Raw genomic sequence first — 20,501 nt, 5'->3', positions numbered from 1 at the left:
GTCGGCGGTCCTCTTCGACGCGAAGTCTTCGAGCTCAGCATCTCTCCCCATCTAGCGTACCACGGAACGCGATAGATAGTCCAGAGATGCGTTTTGTCCATTCAGACGACCACAGAGTTCAATTGAACGGAATAATGATCAGTAATGACTAAATAATTGAACTGAATAACGATTGAGAAATGATTGCAGAGTGACAACAAATGGAAAATTCAATCAATTTCTGTGATCGTTTGACGCTATGGATTACAAAAGTTAGTAACATCACGGTACATCGCGATCTTCCTACCCTTGCCTGTTTCCCAACGAAGCCACCCAACGGAAAAGAGAGATTCACACACTCATGCATAAACCCCGCGACGGATCCCAAAACGTCCACCTACCTACCCGGTTACCTATATTCGATCTAAACGATTCTCCATTTTTTCCAACACACATCATTCTTCTTCATTTGCGCCGTGGTCACTGACTTACATTTTCGTTGGTTACCTGTTGGGAGCAACATGTTTTTGTATCATAGTCTGCCTATTCAGCATACAGTATAGCGGTTGTATCCCGCCAACCCTAATATTGTATGTATTATTTTAGTAAATGTTGGCAGACTATCGGTACATTAACATTTTTTAAAATTGATTAAAAACACCCTGTATGCCAATTAGCATTTTACTAAGCGAGCTAAGCCTGCAGTTGATCAGTACTTGTTGAATGTTAAATGATTGAAAATGATATATGTATAATGTAAGATGTAATTTGATTACGTTGCGTTATGCCACTTTCGAGTTTTATCGATTTAACATTAATGTGAATAATTAAATACGTTCAAACCTCAGGTGAACCCACCACTTAAACGACATCATCGGTAAATTTAAACGTAGAATATTACATCAGTTAGGTAACACATTTCGATCTCGCGAGTGCCGAGTAAGCGATGGTTACCTGTCGCGATGCTCATTCCACTTTTAGCAACGTGTAAAATTTCTAACTTTGAGTAAGCTACGATAAATTAAATTGCAAAAAATAATTATTCGACGGAAAGTCAAGCACGTTGCGATCGCGAATGAGCCTATTCATGCAGCTAAGAAATCGAAGATTTGTGTAACAATTGTTACCGCCACGCCACGTGACAGAGGAATTCCGGGGAAATACCCATAATCTAACACGTGCAAACTCACCAACGTTGCCGAGAAATGGATAAGTTACTCGGAAGTCTCTGCTTAAATCTGTAAAAAACAAAACAGAACACTTGAATTAATGTAACTAATGGGCTGCTCAGTTTTCAAAATAATTATTACTATTATCTAGTTTCATATTCATTGTATCTTATGCAAGAACAAAAGTTCGGCTTCATATGTACCATCTTGAATTATCATTCAATAATTAAAATAAATATTGTTACCTCGGCTCTGGGCTGCTCCACACTTTTACATGCAGTAGTTCTTGTAGCATCTCAGCTTTATTTACACAGCGACGCACTGTTTACATAATTCACAACTTCACTAATCTCTTATAATTCCAAGAACCCCACTACAATAACACTCAATTCTAGATACACTTTTGTGCTGTAGCTGCCTGTTTGAACCGACTGAATAAACTTGCTAACAATGCAACTGCGCATTTGCCAAAAATCAGCCAAAAAAATAGTAAAATGGACGCTCGACGCACAGAGGCAAAAGTAGACATCACTGAAATCGGAAGTTACACAAAGCAATGAAAACTCGGGACACGAAATTCACCTTCACGTTCACAGGATGTTTTCATTTCAGTAACTCGATTTTTCTTCGGGTCACACGCTGCTCCTCGTGTATTATTCACAGATGAGTATGGTGGAAATACACTGATCGAACAACGTGACACCACCTCAACAGCGCGGTCTGAATCTCGAACCGATACTGAAAGCACGCGATTTCGCTCCGATTGCTCGGGGACGACTGATGCTGCACGGCGCTCGGAAGAAATCTAAATCAGTTCTCTGAAGAACGGAAGATAATAATTCTCCCCCCCTCTGTCGCTCGTCACATGGAGTGGGGGTAGCTGCGTTTAGAGAACCGATTTGAATCCGTTCACAGAACGCTTACACCATTGCTTACGCTCTGTTTCATACATCTCTATGGTCTCAATGATCGGGTGAAAACTATAGGTGAAAACACTACGTACGCCACACGCAACGCGATCAAATGTTTAGAACATTGCCGTAACATACATTCTCCGACCACTTACGGATCTTTCTTGAACAAGTTTTTCTCAACTTTTCAATTTCATTATGACGACTGTATGTTACCAACGTTTTGCACGCGATAGTTGTAGGTTCATAACCTCATAGGAACTTCTTTTACCGGTGTGGTCAGTTACTTGGTTGATAATACGTGATCAGTCTTTATATATCCTCAGTTAACGTATGTATATACATGGTTACTCCTGGCGGACGTTTTCGAGATATTTTAGCTAAGTTGTCTTGAACTCGACTTTAAATCGTGTCGGTAAGTTATCTGAAAACAGACATCTTAAAGGCAACTTTAAGACACTATTGTTTATTGGGTTTAACCGTTTGACGTTTTAGGAACGCTTCTATCAACGGTTCCGATGACGTTATAATTCTCGTTCCCTAATTATTGCGATCACTACAAGCTGCAAGTGACTTCGGATTCGGACTAGTAGTGATCACATGATCATCATTCTTTAGTAGCATCGTTGATTTCTGGTCTGGTGCACTGTTGCATACTCTGCCAGGTATCTCTCTGCTCTGTGCCAAGCTTTGCAGATTCGCGCTATAAATTGTCTGTGAAATGTATGTATGTACTTTGCGCATGTGCAATGGCCAAAACCCTATAAGTCCGCTGAAATTTCGAAAATACAGGAACTGAAAAGTATTTCATTGAATTTCTTAAGGATACCGCAAACTGCGAACAGCTGCAACATGTCCAATCACAGCGGTTTCAGTCAAGGTTCAAGTGAGTTTATGATATGAATGTCGTTATAATATTAGACTAAACTGAAATTGGTCTAAAGAAAATCTGCGATTCTTTATTATTGAAGTTGTACTGAAAACAGTTTATTACTTATGCCGTTGACGAAAATTTTAAAGACGCTTATCCTTGGGCAATGTTTGTGACAAGCACCCTGCGGGTGAGTGGTTCTGGGACTATGACACGCCGTATTAGCAATCCAGTAGCTTCCTCACCTGGGAAAGCCATTTAAAATACAATACCATAAAATATGCAAACCCCATTAGGGTAACCGTCTTTAGTCAGCGCTTGTGCGTACAAATACAGAACATTTTGTATAGAGAACCTTACCGGCTTCCGATTATTTTCATTGCTAGTGGAATAACGATTTACAGATATATCAGGAATATCGCTGATGTCTCATTCAATGAGTACCCGCTGTCAAACAGATTGGTCAATGGAATGCTCAGGGCAGAAGAATCCAACCATGCGATTTCCTATAGGATGTACAAACACTAAGAAACGCACTCATCAGTTGGAGGAAATGAACAAAGCACTTGCAAAGTGCAAAGATGTAATTTCTGATTATGCTATTAGGAAACTGATGTATGAAAGTGTTACAGAAGCATCGTTCAATAGGGATGAAACATTGCCACAAAGTACAGCAAAAAAATTAAGACAGTTAATCGCAGCCCATGAAGTTGAAAAGTACCTGCGATTACCCAACAATTCCAATGATATAAATGAAAAGATCACTTTGTTGGGAATCACAAACTTATCCAAAATTCATTTAAGCTATGAAGAAAAACTAAGCATTAAAAAATCAGTTAATTGTAACCTACACAAGAAGGCTCGGGCATTTCTGTCAAGGTAGAGCTAAATTTTAAAATTGAACACCTAATTAGAAAGATAGGAACTGCTAGGTATATTTTATAATCCAAACAGTATAATTTTTCATATCTTAGTATTCAAACGATAAAATCGTGGAATTACAAACATGATATATTTTTTGTGTGCAGGTTCAAGGTGTTGGGTGGAAACTTAGAAGAATTTAAGAAGACAGACGAATTGAACAGGCATCAAAAAATATCCGAGGTTTTTGAGATGGATCAGTTACAATGGAAGCAAAAAATTGAACAAGAATGCGATGTGTACGAGAAAGACATCTTAGAATATAAAAAGATTTTCAGCGAATGGATAAATTTGAAATATAGTGATATGAATGATGTACAACTTAAAAATGCATCAAGTTTACTGGCTAAAGCGCAAGTACTCGAACTACAGGGAAAAATCACTAAATTGAACTGTAGTTTGAAAATGTTTCAAGAGACGCCAATGACACTAGAAGCTTACCAATTATTGGGGTCCAGTTTAGATAGTAAGATTTCCGATGTGGAAGATGAAATACAGAAAAAAGAAGCAATAAAAAAACTATATGAAGATCTTGGTGGTACTGAATATGACCAAGTTGCTCGGAGGTATATAGAATTGTGCAAAGCCATTGAAAAAAAAAAACGTATGATCGAGGACTTCTGAATTGATTAACTTATGGTATTACGTATCTTGGAAGATAGTGGTTAATCGTTGTCTCTTTATAATTTTCCATGTAATCTACTTGTACGTTTTTAGATATAATTAACTGTTTAAAATAAATTGCGACTGACAACTGACAATATAGTTTTCATTTTGAATATAAAATAATCCGAGGATCATATCAAGCTAGAAAAATTTGGATTGAATAATAAATGATCATTCAGGGGTGTAATTAAGTATCATGAAAACATGATTTGTTCGAAATTATCGCTTAGTAAAGGCTTCCGTATTAGATGTTGAATAGTTAATTATTTATTTTTACATCAAAATTTAACAATTTTACATCTAACCTTATTCTGATCATCTGCTTTTTTTTCATTAATATTATCTTCTTGTAACGATTCTAATTGACTGTTCTTAATTTTATCAGCAGTAATATTGGCTTCCTCTTTTTCCTTGATAAGATCTGGACAGTCTTTTTTCAAGTGTGTTACATCGCCGCATATCATGCAACTGCCTCCTTGAGGATACAATCCCTTAGGATTATCTGGACATTGTTTAGCGATATGCCCTTGCTCTCGACAAATGAAACAGCTAGCGTGTCTAAATTCCTGACCTTTAACTACTCTACATTCAAAGTGAGTGTGTTCTGCAGATCCACATTTAAAGCAAATTCCAGTACCAGCTTCGTCACGACCGAGCTCAGGGCAATCTGAAAGATTATGACCGGACTTACGACAATGAAAACAGACTCGCTTTCGCTCACGTGCCAGGGCTTTTTCCGCTTTACGCCTTTCCAACTTCATTGCGATGTTTATGTCCGAGCGAGGAATACCTGTAAAAATAATTAATTTCGAATTTCTAAATATATTTCCACAGCAAAATATGTTTGTATTTTAATAATTTTGTCAAGAGTTTTTATAAGCATGGAACTATTTGACGCAAAGATAAAAGTAGAAATTATTTTTCAAATATGTTGTAGTGAACCCCTATTGCACATATCTAGCCCATGCAGGTTTACCTTTGATAATCATGTTTTTTTTAAGTTGCTCCAGTCGGTCTGCATCTTCTTTTTTTACAGGAAATCCATCGTATTTAACAACTTGAACTTCATTGCCATTAATCATCATATTAACAACACCTTCATCAGGCTTGCGTCTTTTATATTCTCCTTTCTCATTGTTGCCATTTTTTCTTTTTTGGGCCTTTAAGCTCTGAGCATTATTGTTAACCCTTTTTGAATTATCAGAAAAGAAATTTTCAGTGTGAGCCTCACTACTACTATTAGCTTGTATTTCAAAATTACCGTTTTTTCTACTGAATTCTTTATTTTTTTTAACAGAATTGTTGCATGGGTCAATTTGATTTCCACTTTCAGTAGACGTAGGCCTACGTGAACAATGGACTGCTGGTGTTCCAAATTTGACCTGATTACTCCATTCATTTCCTTGTACATCAAAGCCTTCAGCACTATGATTCTTCTGTGTGTCTACAGTAGTAGCTTGATTTTGGTTCTCAAGATTGGTGCTAGTTATTTTCTTCTGTTTTTTTTTATTTCTTTTTTGGCGTTTACTCAACTTTTCTGAACATCCTTCTTCCTGGGCTTTAGTAATGCTATCTTTCACTGCACAATCACTGTTCAATAACTCAGCTTTCTGATTTTGCTGCAACAAATCGATTGCCGCTTGACCAATATCGGAATCAGGGTTCGCTTTCTTGGATTTCTTTTTCCATTCCTTACATTGCTTATATTTCGAACACAGGTCTTCTACCGCAACAGAATTAGACTTGGCCTCTAGCAGAGTATCACCAGGAGTTGAATTGATAGCTTTGTTCTTTATGTCTGAACTTTTTGACATATCAGTTATCTTTGCAGCCATTTCTGTTTCGTTTCCAGTTACATTAAGTTTTTTTTTCTTAGCTGATTTTGGTTTAACTTGACTAGTAGTACTAGAATTTTCGATCTCATCACTACTAGCTTGAATGTTACTCTGCTTTTTGTTTTTTATTTTCACTGGAATTGCAAGAACTTGATCTTTAGAAGAGTTATCATTTAAGCCCTGTACCTCAACAGCCTTCTGATTTTTATTGTTTTTGCTGCCTTTGATATCGTGTAATTTGTCAATTTTATTTTTCTTGGATTGTAACTCTGGAACGTTGTCAAATGCTGCCCATTCATGATTCACATTCCCAAACGTATCATAATATAATCGGTCATCCTTCTCTGCAAGTAACTCAGTAGCAGTTTTTGGCTTTTTCGTGACAGCTTTGGATGCAGTTTGACTGTCTTCAAGCTGCATTTTCATTATACTCCATGGTGTAGCCTCATCAGGCACACGTTCATTGGATGCTTTGGAGCCCTTGGCTCTGGTAAATCTAGTCATGTTGGATAATCTTCAAGCAAAGAAACAACACAGCCGAAGGGTACCTGAAATTACATATAATTCATATCAACTTGTAACGACATAACCAATTTTTAAATAAAAGTCGTCAAGGTAGAAAAATCGAAACAAAATAGCACGCTACTTCAATCCTGTTACACATTATTCGAGGTTAAACAAGCAGTCTGCTCGGAATATTAGAAATGAAATGCAACTGTAAAGTGCTGGAATTTAATAAAGTATCATTAAAGATAACATTGGCGATGAATTAACAATTTTATTCCGACATGTGTATCCATATTTAAAAACATTTTCCGCATTACCTGCGGCGCAATTGACAACGTATTAATCCACGTGGTCGGTAGTTTTCGGAGCACAGAACCCCTAACAGAACTTATCGGGAATGCCAACTGTTGGCTGGACGACAGACAGCGACATCGATGTCCCGCTGCTTACCCAGGCTCGAAAAAACCCGGGAATGTATAATTCCGATTGCGTATATACCTAACCTGAAAATTGCTGTCAGCGATGAAAATCCGTGCAGAATGAGGCTATGGAAGGGCTACCCTACAATCTGATAGAGCGAGTGAAACTCAAAATTGGTATCCTGTTATCAGTAGCTTTTGAGTAGCTTATGCTCATTTAGCATTGATCTTTTCCTTTACTTCGAGATACAGTTGTTTGTGAACTGCAGCCTTATAGCATGTACTACTCAAGGTAGCCTCGCGTGGACTGAAAGTATAGTGAGAGAGTGAGATAGTTTATCAATGCCATGTACTACCTATCTCCCTCGCTTTACAACCTGGTTGGCCAATGCGTTTCCTCTCAGCCAATCAAATGCAGAGTGAGAGAAACGGAGTATCCACGGTAACACGTGATATATGTCGCGCTCTCTCATCGCCACGGCCATAGTATTTGCGAGTTTGAGGGCATGGGTAGCTAACTCCAGTAGTATATGGTCTAAGACTGCAGCAATCACGGTAGCACTGGCTGCATAATTACGGAAGTCGACCAATGTCAGACCTGTTCTCAACGAACTAGCCAATAACGTTACTTTTTACTTTTACCCACCGTTATGCTACCGTGACGGCCGATGATTTTAAGTTGGTAATAATCCTAAATCTGTATTTCTGGCACCATTTTCTTCACAAATCAACCGACAACCGCAAACGCCGGTGAAGATTGTAGAATCTGCACGAAAAAGAGACGCGGATACATATTAAAATTTGTGAATTTTCGGCGAAAACGATATGGAAACAATAGAAGAAAACCCACACAACGTGCTAGGCAGCATATTGAATGAAGAAGAACTTACACATATTCCAAAGGGTGTCAGCGAAAAGTTGAAATCGTATTTCGATGAACGGTTCGAAGAATTTATCACTGCTAAAGCTGTCTTTGAGACTGCCAGAAAAAATCTCGGTAAGATTAGCGTTACTTTTCTGCCTCCGATATTTACCGTTTCAAAACTCCCTTCAAACTGTTCACTGATGTCTGTTTAACCATCCAATTTTGCTTTCTTCATCTGCCAGAACAAAAATTAGAGACTCTACAAAAGGATTACAATGAGCAGAAACTGGATTTGGAAGAATGTAAAGGCAAACTGGAACTGGCCAACAAATATACAAATGAACTTCAAACCAAAGTTGATGAAACTAGGTCTGAAGCAACAAGATTACAAGAATCACTTAGAAGGTACAAATATCTTTAGTGTGCTTCTTCCTAGCTCTGGGTTTACATTTCAAGAAATGTACGATCAGGCAATTCATTTCTTAAATTCCAGGTAGTACATATATGTGCATATGTTGTTTTTTCTGTGAAAGAAAGTGGCTATAACGAGTTGCCTAACAAATTAATAGACTTCGAATTCCTTTGAAACAATAGATATTTCGCATCTCAATTTTAGTATTCTGTTACTGATCCATTTTATATAGATTAGAAAAGGATAACGGAGAGCTGAGACGTCAACGGGATGTAGCCACAGATGAAAGAGATGCATTACAACTACAGGTTGAACGTCGAGATGCAGAACTTGAGCGTACACATGCCGAGCTGCAAATGCTCAGTACTCAGCTGCAGACAGCGGTGACTGCCAAATGTCAGGCTCTGGCTGACACTGAAGAGATCCGCAGTCGCGAGATGTCTTTAGATTACAAGTCAGTAGATATTGTAATTGTTAACTCAAGTTATCCATAGGTTTCAAGTATTTTAACAGAGAAATATAAATCCTTGTTGGAAATTTGTAAATACATTTATTCACAGGGAACAGCGTCTGGAGAAAGAGCGAACCCTTTTATCTCAACAGATGGCCAATTTAGAAGAAGAGCTATCAAGGCGCACTGGAGAACTGCAAAATGTTCGTACTGAATCATCCAAGAGATCACTGTTGACAGAAACCCAACTTTCACAGCGTGAGGAAGAACTGCGAATAGCTAATGATGAGATTAGTAAACTCCGCGAAGGAAATTCCCTCATCATCAAACGGTGTGATGAAATGGCACAAAAATTAGAAGAACAAAGAGCTCATGAGCTTTCAATGCATGCTTCTTATCGTGAGGAAGTTAACGCTCAAACTAGACTAGCTGATCTGTATAAGGGAATGGCAGATGAAGCTAATGCCAAGGCTGAAGAATTTAGTTCAGCTGTTAAAGAACTACAATCCCTGCTTGAACAAGCCACCGAGCAGTACGGTGTGCTTGAAACACAGCACAATGATTTACAAATACGAATTGATGAAGAGGTCGCTGAAAAGTCACAAAAAATCGAGGAGCTTGTAAAAGAGCTGGAACGAGCGAATGATTTACTGAAGGATGCCAAACAAGGTATAGTTTTAAAGTTGGATATCTAATTTCCATCAAATTTAAGGCTAGATGTGAAAATAATTGCGTTTAGATCATACTTTTGAATACTTTTTCTTGATCAGCTTAATCCATGAAAGTTGCTCGATGAATTACCAGACATCCATACGATATATTAAAGGTAAGCATGCTAAGAACGTTTTGACTTAATTATTTACTATGTGCTCCATAGAAATGTTAGACCACGCAGTGGAGCAACTGGCTCCAACAGCAGCAGTAGCAAGTAGGCTGTTGAAAAAAGGCTCCAGCCTGACCCAAATTTATACCCAATTGGTTGATGCTACCAACGAACTGGCAATTGAGAAAGAAGAAAATGAGCGATTAAAGTCACAAATGAATATAATACTCCGTGAACTTGAAGATAAGGCACCAGTACTGCAACAACAGCGTGACGATTACGAAGCCGCAGTTGCCAATGTTACAATGCTCACTTCGCGTCTTGATGACCTTCTTGCTGAAAATCATCGTTTGCAAGAATCTGCAGATGAGGCTTCGCGCATTGCTAACCACCATGTTCGGGAAAATAAACGGCTAAAGACAGAGCTTGCGGATCTTGCTAGACAGGTATTTCTATATATTTTAATTTAGATTTCTTCATTTACATTTGTTATGTCTCAAACACTCAGTACAAAAAAAAAAAAATTATCATGTGACAAATATCTCATAGGAATACCTGTACAGTCGTATGATCATGTTAGTAGAGTTATTTTTCATCATTCTAGGTCTGTTTCCTTCTTAAAGAAGTCCAGGAGAGTCGTGGAGGTTCGACAGTCCTCTCTTCCACAATAATGGAGTCTGACGACCTAGCATCTTCTCAAATTATCAGCAAAAAGTTGGTTACCTTTAGAGATATTGAAGAATTACAGGAAAACAATCAAAAATTGTTATCAATTGTCAGAACATTATCTGCAAGACAAGAAGAAATTGAAAAGGCAACTGATGAAATTAATTCTGGGGAGATGAAAGAAAAACTTGATAGGTACATTACTTTCACAGCAAGTCAATGATGTATTACACCCCACTGTGTAATTTGACGTAAGGAACCCATTTAATGGTATACGAAAGTAAATATTGTCTCATTTCAGGTATGTAGAACAACTATCTGACATGCAAGCGGCGCAGGACCGACAATCAAAGATGCTTGAAGGTTTGTTAAGACAAAGGGATATGTACAAGAATATGTATCAGCAGTGTCTGAATCAGACCTCAACCAATAGTCGCCGAGAGTCTGTTACAGACGAGGAGAAGGTGGAAATGGAGGTAGATCAAAAGGAAAATGAAAGAGAAAATAAGAAGAAAGAAAAAGAAGAAAAAGATAAAAAAATAGCTGAATTGGAATCTAAGCTAAAACGACTGTGTGACGAGTATGATACATATAGAAAAGAACGAGTTGCGCATGAACGAATGTTAGGTGAAGAAATTGAGAGATTGAGAAAAGAGGCAGAGGCCAGTTCTGCACGCAGTTGCCGATTGAAATCGCAATTGGATTCTGCTAATGAGCGATTCCATCTTCTACAGGCCAATGTCAGCTCATACAAATCCCAAATTAAAGTTCTTGAGGAAAAATGCAGTAACTACAATACAACAATTGGTATGAAAATGTACCCTTGTATGAACCAATAATGATTTGATGAATGAATGTGCCAGGATATTACATTATTTTACATTTAATTTGGAGTTACGATTATTCTTAATCATAAGTTGAAACTGATGAATTTGTCAACGATATTAAGTGATTGAATTATTTCAGGAAAACATGAACAGAGTATAATGATATTGAAAGACGAAACTTTAGATGCACAAGCTCGTCTGTCACGAGCTGAGGTGCAATTAGAAAACCTACGACAAGAAAGGCAATTATTGCGAGATTCAGAGGGACGCCTGTTAAAAGAGCGGGAGGTATTGCACAGAGAGAGACAAACGCAAGCATTGCTACGAGCAGATGTGGAAGCTATTAAAGCCAGTTTGGAACGTTCCCAAGCAGAGGGTCAATTACGAGCAGAACAGCGTCTCGATGACGCTACTAGCGAGTGTGCAGCTTTACGTAGAAGACTTCAAGAAGAACAAGATCGATTTCGTGAATTAGCATCTCACTTAGAACGCCAGTTGGCTACCTCACAGCAACGGCTCACAGAAGAACGTGAGATGGTCGAGAAATTACGAGCGGACCTTGAAGCTGCTCGCGAAGTTCACATTGAAGATGTACGACGTATTGAAGATTTTAGTGCTAGACTTAGACAAGCTAACGCACATTCAATAGCCAAACCCATGATTGGTAAATATTTACGCAACGTCATTTTTGATTTTGAAATTTAAGAATTGTGATGCTGTTAGTGTACAAAAAATATGTTAATTTTCTCACAGGAGATGAAAATACGATCAAGCGACTAAAGGAACTTGAGATTCAACTCACAAGTAGTCAAGCAGAAGTCAGATCACTCTCAGAACAGTTGAAAGCAGCCCACCAACACAGCCAACAGTATTGTAATATAGCTGAAAGCTCTGAAAGCCAGCTCCGAGAGTTGACGGCGGAACAAATCAAATACAAGGAAGGAGTTGAACAACATCTTCAGGAAACGCAGGCTGTAATAGCATCACTTAAACAGCAAAATCAAGACTTAGAAAGCGAACTTAGTCGTATTAAATCAGGATGCCATGAAACAGACTCAGAATTACGTGGAAAGCTAAATATTGCTGAAAGACAATTGGAAGAACTTGGGGAATTGAGACAAGAGTTGCTTACAGCTCAAAGTGATCTACAAGCTGCATCAAATGCTGTCAAAGAAACTGAAGAAAAATATGCTAGAGAAATGCTCCTGCACTCCACCGACTTGCAGGTAAATATTCTGTATACATTCCGGTCCGAAATTTTGTACTCTAATTACGAATGTCCGTGTATTTGTGTCTCGTAATTAATAACATTGTTATGTTATTGCAGGCACTCGCGCGACTAAAAGAAGAATCAGGTGCTGTAGCAGAGAAAATCTCTCATCTTACCCAAGAACGGGACTCCGCAATTGAATCACTACAAATTGAGAAGGCTGCCTGGCATGAAAGAGAACAACGGTTAAATGAGGAAGTTCATGAGTTACAAGTCAGAATGAAAGATTTGGACGCACAAAACTCCTTGTTGCATGATCAAATACAAGAGCTAAGTGATCGGACTGCTGTTATCCAAAGTCAACAGTTGAACGCAAATTGCTCCATAAGCCCTGATACCAGTTTAGAAGCAATGAATCGTAGCTTCAGTGGACTTGAAGATGATTCTAAATCAGCGGAACAGCTCTTAAGAGTAATGAAATATCTTAGAAGAGAAAAGGACTTGGCTGTTGCAAAGTTTGACGTTCTGAGAGCGGAAAACTTAAGACTCAAGTCACAGGCTGAGGTAAGTATTAACGATTCCATTCCATTTTTTTTTTATTTGGTCACAGCATAGAGTATTAAAAAATTCCTAGTATTTGAAAGTATAAAAATATTAATAACTCATGTCCGAATAATAACAGGCATTGGAGAAACGAATGAAGGAAGCAGAGACATTGCTCAGCTCACAACGTGAAGAATCGGAAATTGATGTTGTAACAACTTCAAAGCATTCTGAACTATTACGCAAAGTTGAAACGCTCAATGCTATCACGGATTCGAATCGTATCCTTAGAGAAGAGCGAGATAGTCTACTGGTTCAAGTATCAGATCTGACTACAAAAGTAACAGCACTTTCGGCCGAAGTGGTACCACTTCGTGACAAAGTTCGAGAATTAACATCTAAAACTGAAGCGCTGGTACAAGAGAATAACAGCCTCAAAGCAGAAGCTACTAGATGGCGTCAACGAGCCAATGCTCTTGTAGAAAGAGCCAATAAAGCAAGTCCCGAGGACTGGCGACGTTTGCAAAGTGAACGAGAAAATCTTAGTAAACTGCTGACTTCTGAGCGTGAAACGCATGCAAAACAAATGGATGAATTGAATTTACTGAAGGTCGAGAAATCCAAACTTGAAGAACAACTGATCCAACAGCAACGTCAGATTCAATCTCAGAGCGAACAATTATCCAAGAGCCTAGAGGATATCCGAAAGCTTAATCAAGACTTGAGCGAATCACTTGCTAACTCAGCTGCAAAATTGAAAGAAGTAACAGTACTGCGTAAAGAACTCACAGACAAAGAAGTTGTACTGAATGATACCAAAAATAAAGAATTGAAGATCCGTACAATTGCAAAGAAATACAAGACACAATTTGAAGAACTAACTAAGACGCTTGAGGAAGAGAAATCTAAACAGACACAATTACAAGCAACTGGAACAGCTGTGCAAAATGTGGAACGTGAAAATCAATTGAGGGAAGAGGGGAGGCAAGAGCTGCGTCAGGCAAATCTTGAATTATCCGCTCGTACTGAGGAACTGACTCGCCAATTGACGGCTTTACAAAATGAAACAGAAGCCCTGAAAAAAGAAGTGGAAACATTAAACAAGGCCAGTGTTGAAAAGGAAGAGCGTGCAAAACAAGTACTCAAAGGCGCGAGAACGAGAATCATGCAACTGACAGAATCGAAAAAGGTTTGTGAAAAAGAATTGAACGATTTAAAGTCTAAAGTTGAATCTAATTCAGGGGAATCCGAAACTTCTGAACACGATGCGAGACTAGCTGCCATAAAATCTCAAATGGAAGGAAGAATTTCACGTCTAGAACATGAGAAGACTGAAGTGCATGCTGAAAAAGAAGCTCTTCTCCAACGAGTTAATCAATTGCAAAGACAATTGTCATCGAGTACTGGTGGAGTCAGTGTTGCAAATGAACCACCAACAGCTAACATTAAGCCCATGTCAGCACGTTCGGAAACTCCTCTCGCAAGCATTCGTCCCATGACCGTTGTGGTACAATCTAGGACTGCAGCTGTTTTACGCACAACTGTAGCAGCCCCTGTTTTAGTAGCACCTCAACAACAACAACAACAGCAGCAGCAGCAGCAGCAGCAGCAGCAGCAGCAGCAGCAGCAGCAGCAGCAGCAGCAGCAGCAGCAGCAGCAGCAGCAGCAGCAGCAGCAGCAACAACAGCAACAACAACAACAACAACAACAACAACAACAGCAACAGCAGCAACAACAACAACAACAACAGGCTGTTCACACTACTGAAACTAGCTCACCTACCAGCAGTCACTCTGACTATCAACCAGCCAGTACGAGCAGTTCGTCCCAGACCACCACTAGCAATTTGCGGCAACTAGCAGTTCAGCCGCAACTCAGCGAACCAGCAGAATCCACTCAGCGGGAAGACCCAGAAAGTGCAGAACCTTTAAGCCTTCAGCAGCAGCAGTGCCAACAACAACCTCAACAGCAGCAACAAACTGTAGCGTTGGTTAGTCCGAGAGTCGAACAGCAGCAGCAACAACAACAGCAACAACAACAGCAGCAGCAACAAGCTGTGGCCAGTGTTAGTGATCAGCAACAAACAGTAGCGAGCAGCTCAACACCATCAGTGAGCACTTCGCAAGGTACCAGCGGCCATAAACGTCCTAGAAGTCTTGATACCTCAGCATCCGGATCAAGTGTTGCCGAAGGTGGTGTAGAGGCTACAAAACAAGAACAAAGTCCAAGCCCAAAAAATAAGCGAAGCAGGCAGCAAGAAATAACACCCGCACCCACTGCCAGTGCCACTGACGTCGAGTATCAGGTTTGTTCATGACCCAAAATGTTAATACTAAGCGTTTATTACCAATAGCTAAATCTCTCGTTTTATTTCTTGCTCCACAGGTACCTACGTCAAGCCAACGTGATCAAGATGAAGAAGTAGAAGATGGGTGTGTGGTTGTAGTTGATTGTGACGAAGGTGAGGGAGGTGGAACTCATCAGGTTCAAGAGGAAGAAGAATTTGACCATGAAACATACGAGGAAATGGAAGAGGAAGAAGAATTACCATATGGAGTTGAGGGTGAAGGAGAAGTGGACAATAATGAAGTAGAAATAATAATGGAGGACGACTCTACTAGCGTTGAAGTACCCCGACAAGTTCAACCTGCAACTACTAACAATCAGCAACAACAACAGTCAGAAGCCATCAGCAGTGCTGGTCCTACTGGAGAGCCACCTTTACCATTTGTACCAAGATCCTCTCGTGGTGTAGCTCCGATGCCAAGGCAACAGCAGCAACAACATCTACTCTTGGTATGCCTTCCGACTTATATGTTATGAAAAAGCAAATTAACAATTACCAAAGTGGGGAAATGATATCTTGATTTGTGATCACAGCCTCAACAGGGGTATGAAGATGGTGGTGACGACAGTATAGTACCAAGCACCCCAACGCTATTTGTACCTCGCCGAGGAGATGGGTTTGGAGAAGCTGTCAGCTCTCCCCAGGTACCGCAAGGTCGGTTTACTTTCGGCGATCCTTCACCTACTGTTACTGCAACAGCAACACCAACATTAGCTACTCCCACTGGACCAGCAAGAGCTATTTTTGGCTCCTCAGGCTCTGGGGTCGCTCAAGTAGTACAAGAAGGAATGGATGATACACGAATGGATCTGACTCAACTTGAAGATGCTGGAACAGGACGAAGCGTGCCTACTACTCCGTTACAAGTGTCTCCAGCTGCTGCTGATGTACCACCTTCGGTAAAAAAAATTTTTTCTACATGAATACATGAAATTTAATTAGTGTACAGAGAAGTAACAATATTAATGTATTCCTTTCTGTTCTTACAAATTTTATAGACAAGCAGTGGGCAGTCAGAAGAACAAGAAGCCCCTCTATCTGGAGTTGCGACAGCTACGATAACAGCAACAACTGACACCAGTGATGAATCAGCAATTCCTAGTATTCGAATTGTAACAGTAGAACAAGAAGCGATCCAAGCAGAAGTTACGACTGAAACTCTTGAGTTGACACCTGCTGACGGTAATTTTATTTTTCCATTATAGTCAAGTTTAAAACTTTCCCAATCATCTATATTTACAATATCAAGTATACATTCCCTCCTAAGCATTGGTTGCATTAATAACATGTAGCCGCTTTGAAAAATGGAACTAGTTTCACTTGCAGCTGTTAGTTTGAATGATTCTACTATGTACGGTCTGTTTATTAAGTAGTGACTTCAGAAAGTGAAAAACAAGATGAGGGTGGTCCAAGTGCAGGGGATGATGAGGTTACCGAAGTAGAAGTTGAGGCGGAACCAGCAGGTGCTGAAGTTAGTACCGAAGAAGTAGAAGATGAAGGTCGGGAGGCTGAAGCCTCTCCGTCATGTAACACACGTTCACAGAAGGCATTAGCTGCAGCAGCAAACAATAACAGAGTTACGGCACGTCGTTCTAACCGATCTCCATTCCGCTCGTCTCGAGGACAACGGCCAACACCCATTATCTGGGAAAATCAGTCTGGTCGAGGTCAGTTGAAAGTTTGTTCCCATATATATTTCCATAATTATTTCAAACATTCAATTTATTATTGCAAGAATTTGGTTAGATTTTTCATTTTTATCTACTCAATAATAAATTTCGTATTACTGGAAAAAATGATCCCTATTCAAAAAAAATGTCCAACTGAATTTTCAAAAATACAAATTCTATAATTTAATAATGTTCACACGTAATTATCAATATTGATGTAACATCAAAATATTATAAATCTTGCACTATACTATGTTGGCATGAAATCCTCGCAATATAACAGTAACCGACGTTTTGTCTCCTTTCATAACAAGTGTACTATTAGCGAAAAATGTATATAATTGCAGGACAACCAGTTTTTATTATATTCCTGTGAAACACTTCTCACTTTTCTATTTCTTGGCAGCTATTGTTGCTGTAATATTTTACGCACAATATTTTGAATGGTAACTGCTGCGTTTTTAAAGTACAGACCACAACCTTTTCTTTAATTGTAGGGCACAATCCAATAAGAGGAGGGCCACAATCAAGAGGTGGGGTTAGCGAAGGTAGAGCACGAGGTTCCAGAGGACGGCGTATGCGAAAATTTCCGTATGCCCGCTTTTAAGACATAGTACTAGCACTAGTTAGTAGGTGCTGCTTAACATATATGCATATATTATGATAAAACCAGATTCATCATATTACGACGTGCAGTTTAATGTGGTCTAGTATTACTTTGGAATATTGATGGAGTGGTGTCATCATACTTTGTGAAAATCTATCGTCTAACAAATACTCTGGAAAAACCGAGTATTTGTAAAAGTGTACGTAAGAACTCTTGGCTGCTAATCCCTTGCTCAGAGAACGTATTATTTTGATAGTCAAGTATCGATCGGCATATGAATGTATTGCTGGTATTGCATGAGCTAGATTATGAATCTGTACCCAAACTGTAACTTGAGTACGAGTATTTTAAGTAAATGGTGCATATAAGATAACTTATTTGACTAAGAAATTAACTGAGCAACAGAAAAGTGGAAATGAAGATATTTGAGGAAGATTCGTGACAGTTGTATCACGATAATACATTCATGCTTGATACAGGAGTTATAGATAATACCGTGGTTGATATGTAACTTCCATCGTCTGAGAAAAAATAATCACAGGATTCTGATAAAGAAGTAATTGCCTTCTTAGGTCAGACGAATGTAAAAATAACGGAAAATAGATGAGTAAGAGTGAAATCCCGGCTTGAGTTGTTATTGGAAAAATTATCTTACCTCATTTAAAAGCGACGACGAAAAAATGTACATATGTCAAGTGACGGTTTCAGTTCACATATGGTTCAAGATGCTTCTATGATTTTCGTTAATAAAATATTAACTTTAAATAATTCACATTCCGTATAGCTCTCCGAAAGATTCGATTGAACGACCGTCGATTAATAATATTAATCGCAAAATTATCTCGCGTCTCTTGCGTTCAACCGTTTCTATATCATTAATGCTGACTGATGAAGTTATTCTATAATTCGTAATACTTGGATTATAGGAATTGTATTGTCTCTTATGGTAAGGTCGAGATAGTTTTGAACTATGGGACAAAATTTGTCAGATATTAAAGTAAAATTGGCAACATGTATTGATAATTGAGAAACGATACCACGAATATTATGGAATATATACCTGTACTTTCGATATGTGTATTTTTCAATCAATAAATAATATGCTATGATGAGACTAACTGTGATAAAGTGATTATGAAATTGAAACCTGGGTAATAGAGAAGTCAAGGCTCAATTCCACTAGCATCTTCAGATACCTTCTCTCTCTACTCTCTACCTACTTTGTATTATCACTTGCAGCTGTTACTGAAATAATGCCGTGATGAATGTTAAATGAAGAGTAGTAATTTTCTTATAATTTGATTGTCGTCTTACTTTTCACGCCATGCACGTTGATATCAAAACAAACAAAAGTTTTAATAAAAATCGAAAATCCCTGCTTTCATTGTCGCTGATGACCAGAATTACCATTGATTCGATTATAGAATCCTCATCTCATAAACTCAACGTATATAAATTTGTAAAGTACGATAATACTAAGAATAAATGTAAGTACTAATCATAAATATACAATAAAGTTCAAATACAACGCTTAGATAAAGACCTGTGTCCACGATCTTGGAAACCGTTCAAAATATTGGTTTCCCCAGGTCACGCTGTGTGAGTCGATGAGATAGGTACCAAGGAATCCAAGATCTTGGAGCGATTTTTGATGAGACTTGTGGCCTAGCATGAGGTAACCACTTTCGCAAATTGCGTAGCACAGATTTCCGCGCAGCGATACCTACAGTTCGCGGAACCAATTGCACACACTGCTTACAATTGTTAGTGTTGAAGCTTTTCGATAACAATTACCACATTCAGCAGTGCTCCTCACAGGTTAGTGCGTCGATACGATGGCACTACTGACTGTAAGCCGTTTCAAATATATTCTTGCGCGTACGGAGCTAAGTAAGTCTGATTTCAGGTTGGACATTGAACGTTACGGATAACGAAAATTAATAAAACCAAATGAAGATTCGACGCGTAATTTGGGAGAAGAAGTCATCGGTTGAACACATACTTTGCTGATAAATTCTCATTTCTTCGTACATCCATATGAATCAGCTTCATCGTCACTAGCTTGATATCTGGTTGAAATTATTCGAAAAGAGCATGATATAAATATTTAAACTTATACTTCCATTACTAATAAAAAATAATTATATTACATAACTGTGACTTGTACCAGTGTGCGTTGCAGATAATGGAGTTAAATTTTCGACAGATAACACATAAAAAGGGTCAATAATAGTCAGAATTGAATTTTGTAATATATTTGGTGCTTTAATTTTCATAAGCAATATTATATATTCTCAACGAAACGATATTCGCCTAATATTTACTATCGTTATGAAATCAGATGACGGGAAACTTATTACACACCTATGATTAAAACATCTGTGTACTTGATGTACAGTACAAACGTTGACCTCGAAATCGTTACTACAAATATATGTATATATCTGGGTTTTCACCTATGATCGCCGCAATGCCTGCATCGCGAACTTGCGTTTGTGTATAAAATAAGTATAAACTTCAATATTGAAATATCTGTATCCTCTATACTATAATACATATTCAGTTTTGCTGCGAGAAAATTTAGTACCTTAGGCGGTTTGATACCATCCATTAGCAAAAACGTACATCTGTACTTGATAAATTGTTATCTATAGTAAATAAGGTTTATAAATTGTATGCTATAAATAACTTTAATAAATTAGATTATAAATAACGTTTATAAATTAGTTTATAAATAATGTCTATAAATTATAGATTTCAAGCTTAATATTATAATACATAATTCAGGAAAAAAACCTATAT

At 38.4% G+C, this 20,501-nt stretch overlaps 3 protein-coding genes across 7 annotated transcripts; 2 read left to right on the top strand and 1 right to left on the bottom strand.

Moving 5' to 3' along the window:
- Positions 1-2,127: 2,127 nt before the first annotated feature.
- On the top strand, positions 2,128-4,609 carry LOC124297267 (uncharacterized). Of its 2 annotated transcripts, XM_046749315.1 has the most exons (5): positions 2,128-2,474; positions 2,555-2,782; positions 2,884-2,945; positions 3,335-3,809; positions 3,959-4,609. In XM_046749315.1, coding segments are annotated over exons 2-5 (1,056 nt in total). In that variant the 5' UTR covers positions 2,128-2,474; positions 2,555-2,780; the 3' UTR covers positions 4,476-4,609. The 2 variants fall into 2 exon arrangements, with proteins under 2 accessions (XP_046605271.1, XP_046604494.1); XM_046748538.1 differs by having other exon boundaries at positions 2,555-2,945.
- A 152-nt stretch (positions 4,610-4,761) lies between these two features.
- LOC124310140 (golgin IMH1-like) lies at positions 4,762-7,566 on the bottom strand. 2 transcript variants are annotated; one of them, XM_046747268.1, is made up of 3 exons: positions 7,363-7,566; positions 5,494-6,900; positions 4,762-5,307 (listed from the first exon to the last, which is right to left on the bottom strand). In XM_046747268.1, the coding sequence occupies exons 2-3, from the start codon at positions 6,854-6,856 to the stop codon at positions 4,796-4,798; spliced, it is 1,875 nt and encodes a 624-aa protein (XP_046603224.1). In that variant the 5' UTR covers positions 6,857-6,900; positions 7,363-7,566; the 3' UTR covers positions 4,762-4,795. The 2 variants fall into 2 exon arrangements, with proteins under 2 accessions (XP_046603224.1, XP_046630153.1); XM_046774197.1 differs by lacking the exon at positions 7,363-7,566 and adding an exon at positions 7,177-7,348.
- Positions 7,567-7,818: 252 nt separating this feature from the next.
- LOC124296661 (nucleoprotein TPR-like) lies at positions 7,819-18,817 on the top strand. 3 transcript variants are annotated; one of them, XM_046767798.1, is made up of 17 exons: positions 7,819-8,275; positions 8,386-8,548; positions 8,788-9,009; positions 9,116-9,675; positions 9,884-10,275; positions 10,434-10,690; positions 10,797-11,302; positions 11,462-11,986; positions 12,076-12,548; positions 12,650-13,096; positions 13,215-14,816; positions 15,090-15,380; positions 15,461-15,871; positions 15,956-16,321; positions 16,421-16,604; positions 16,793-17,089; positions 17,590-18,817. In XM_046767798.1, exons 1-17 carry the CDS (start codon positions 8,104-8,106, stop codon positions 17,697-17,699), a joined length of 6,978 nt encoding a protein of 2,325 aa, XP_046623754.1. In that variant the 5' UTR covers positions 7,819-8,103; the 3' UTR covers positions 17,700-18,817. The 3 variants fall into 3 exon arrangements, with proteins under 3 accessions (XP_046623754.1, XP_046615324.1, XP_046606999.1); XM_046759368.1 differs by having other exon boundaries at positions 13,215-15,380; positions 16,796-17,089; XM_046751043.1 differs by having other exon boundaries at positions 13,215-15,380.
- The last annotated feature ends 1,684 nt before the right edge of the window (positions 18,818-20,501 follow it).

This window comes from Neodiprion virginianus, chromosome 1 (assembly GCF_021901495.1).
Source record: "Neodiprion virginianus isolate iyNeoVirg1 chromosome 1, iyNeoVirg1.1, whole genome shotgun sequence".
In the NCBI taxonomy this organism is placed as follows: domain Eukaryota; kingdom Metazoa; phylum Arthropoda; class Insecta; order Hymenoptera; family Diprionidae; genus Neodiprion; species Neodiprion virginianus.
Note: the sequence above shows the minus strand (reverse complement) of the source record. Positions and strands in the feature narration are given on the sequence as shown.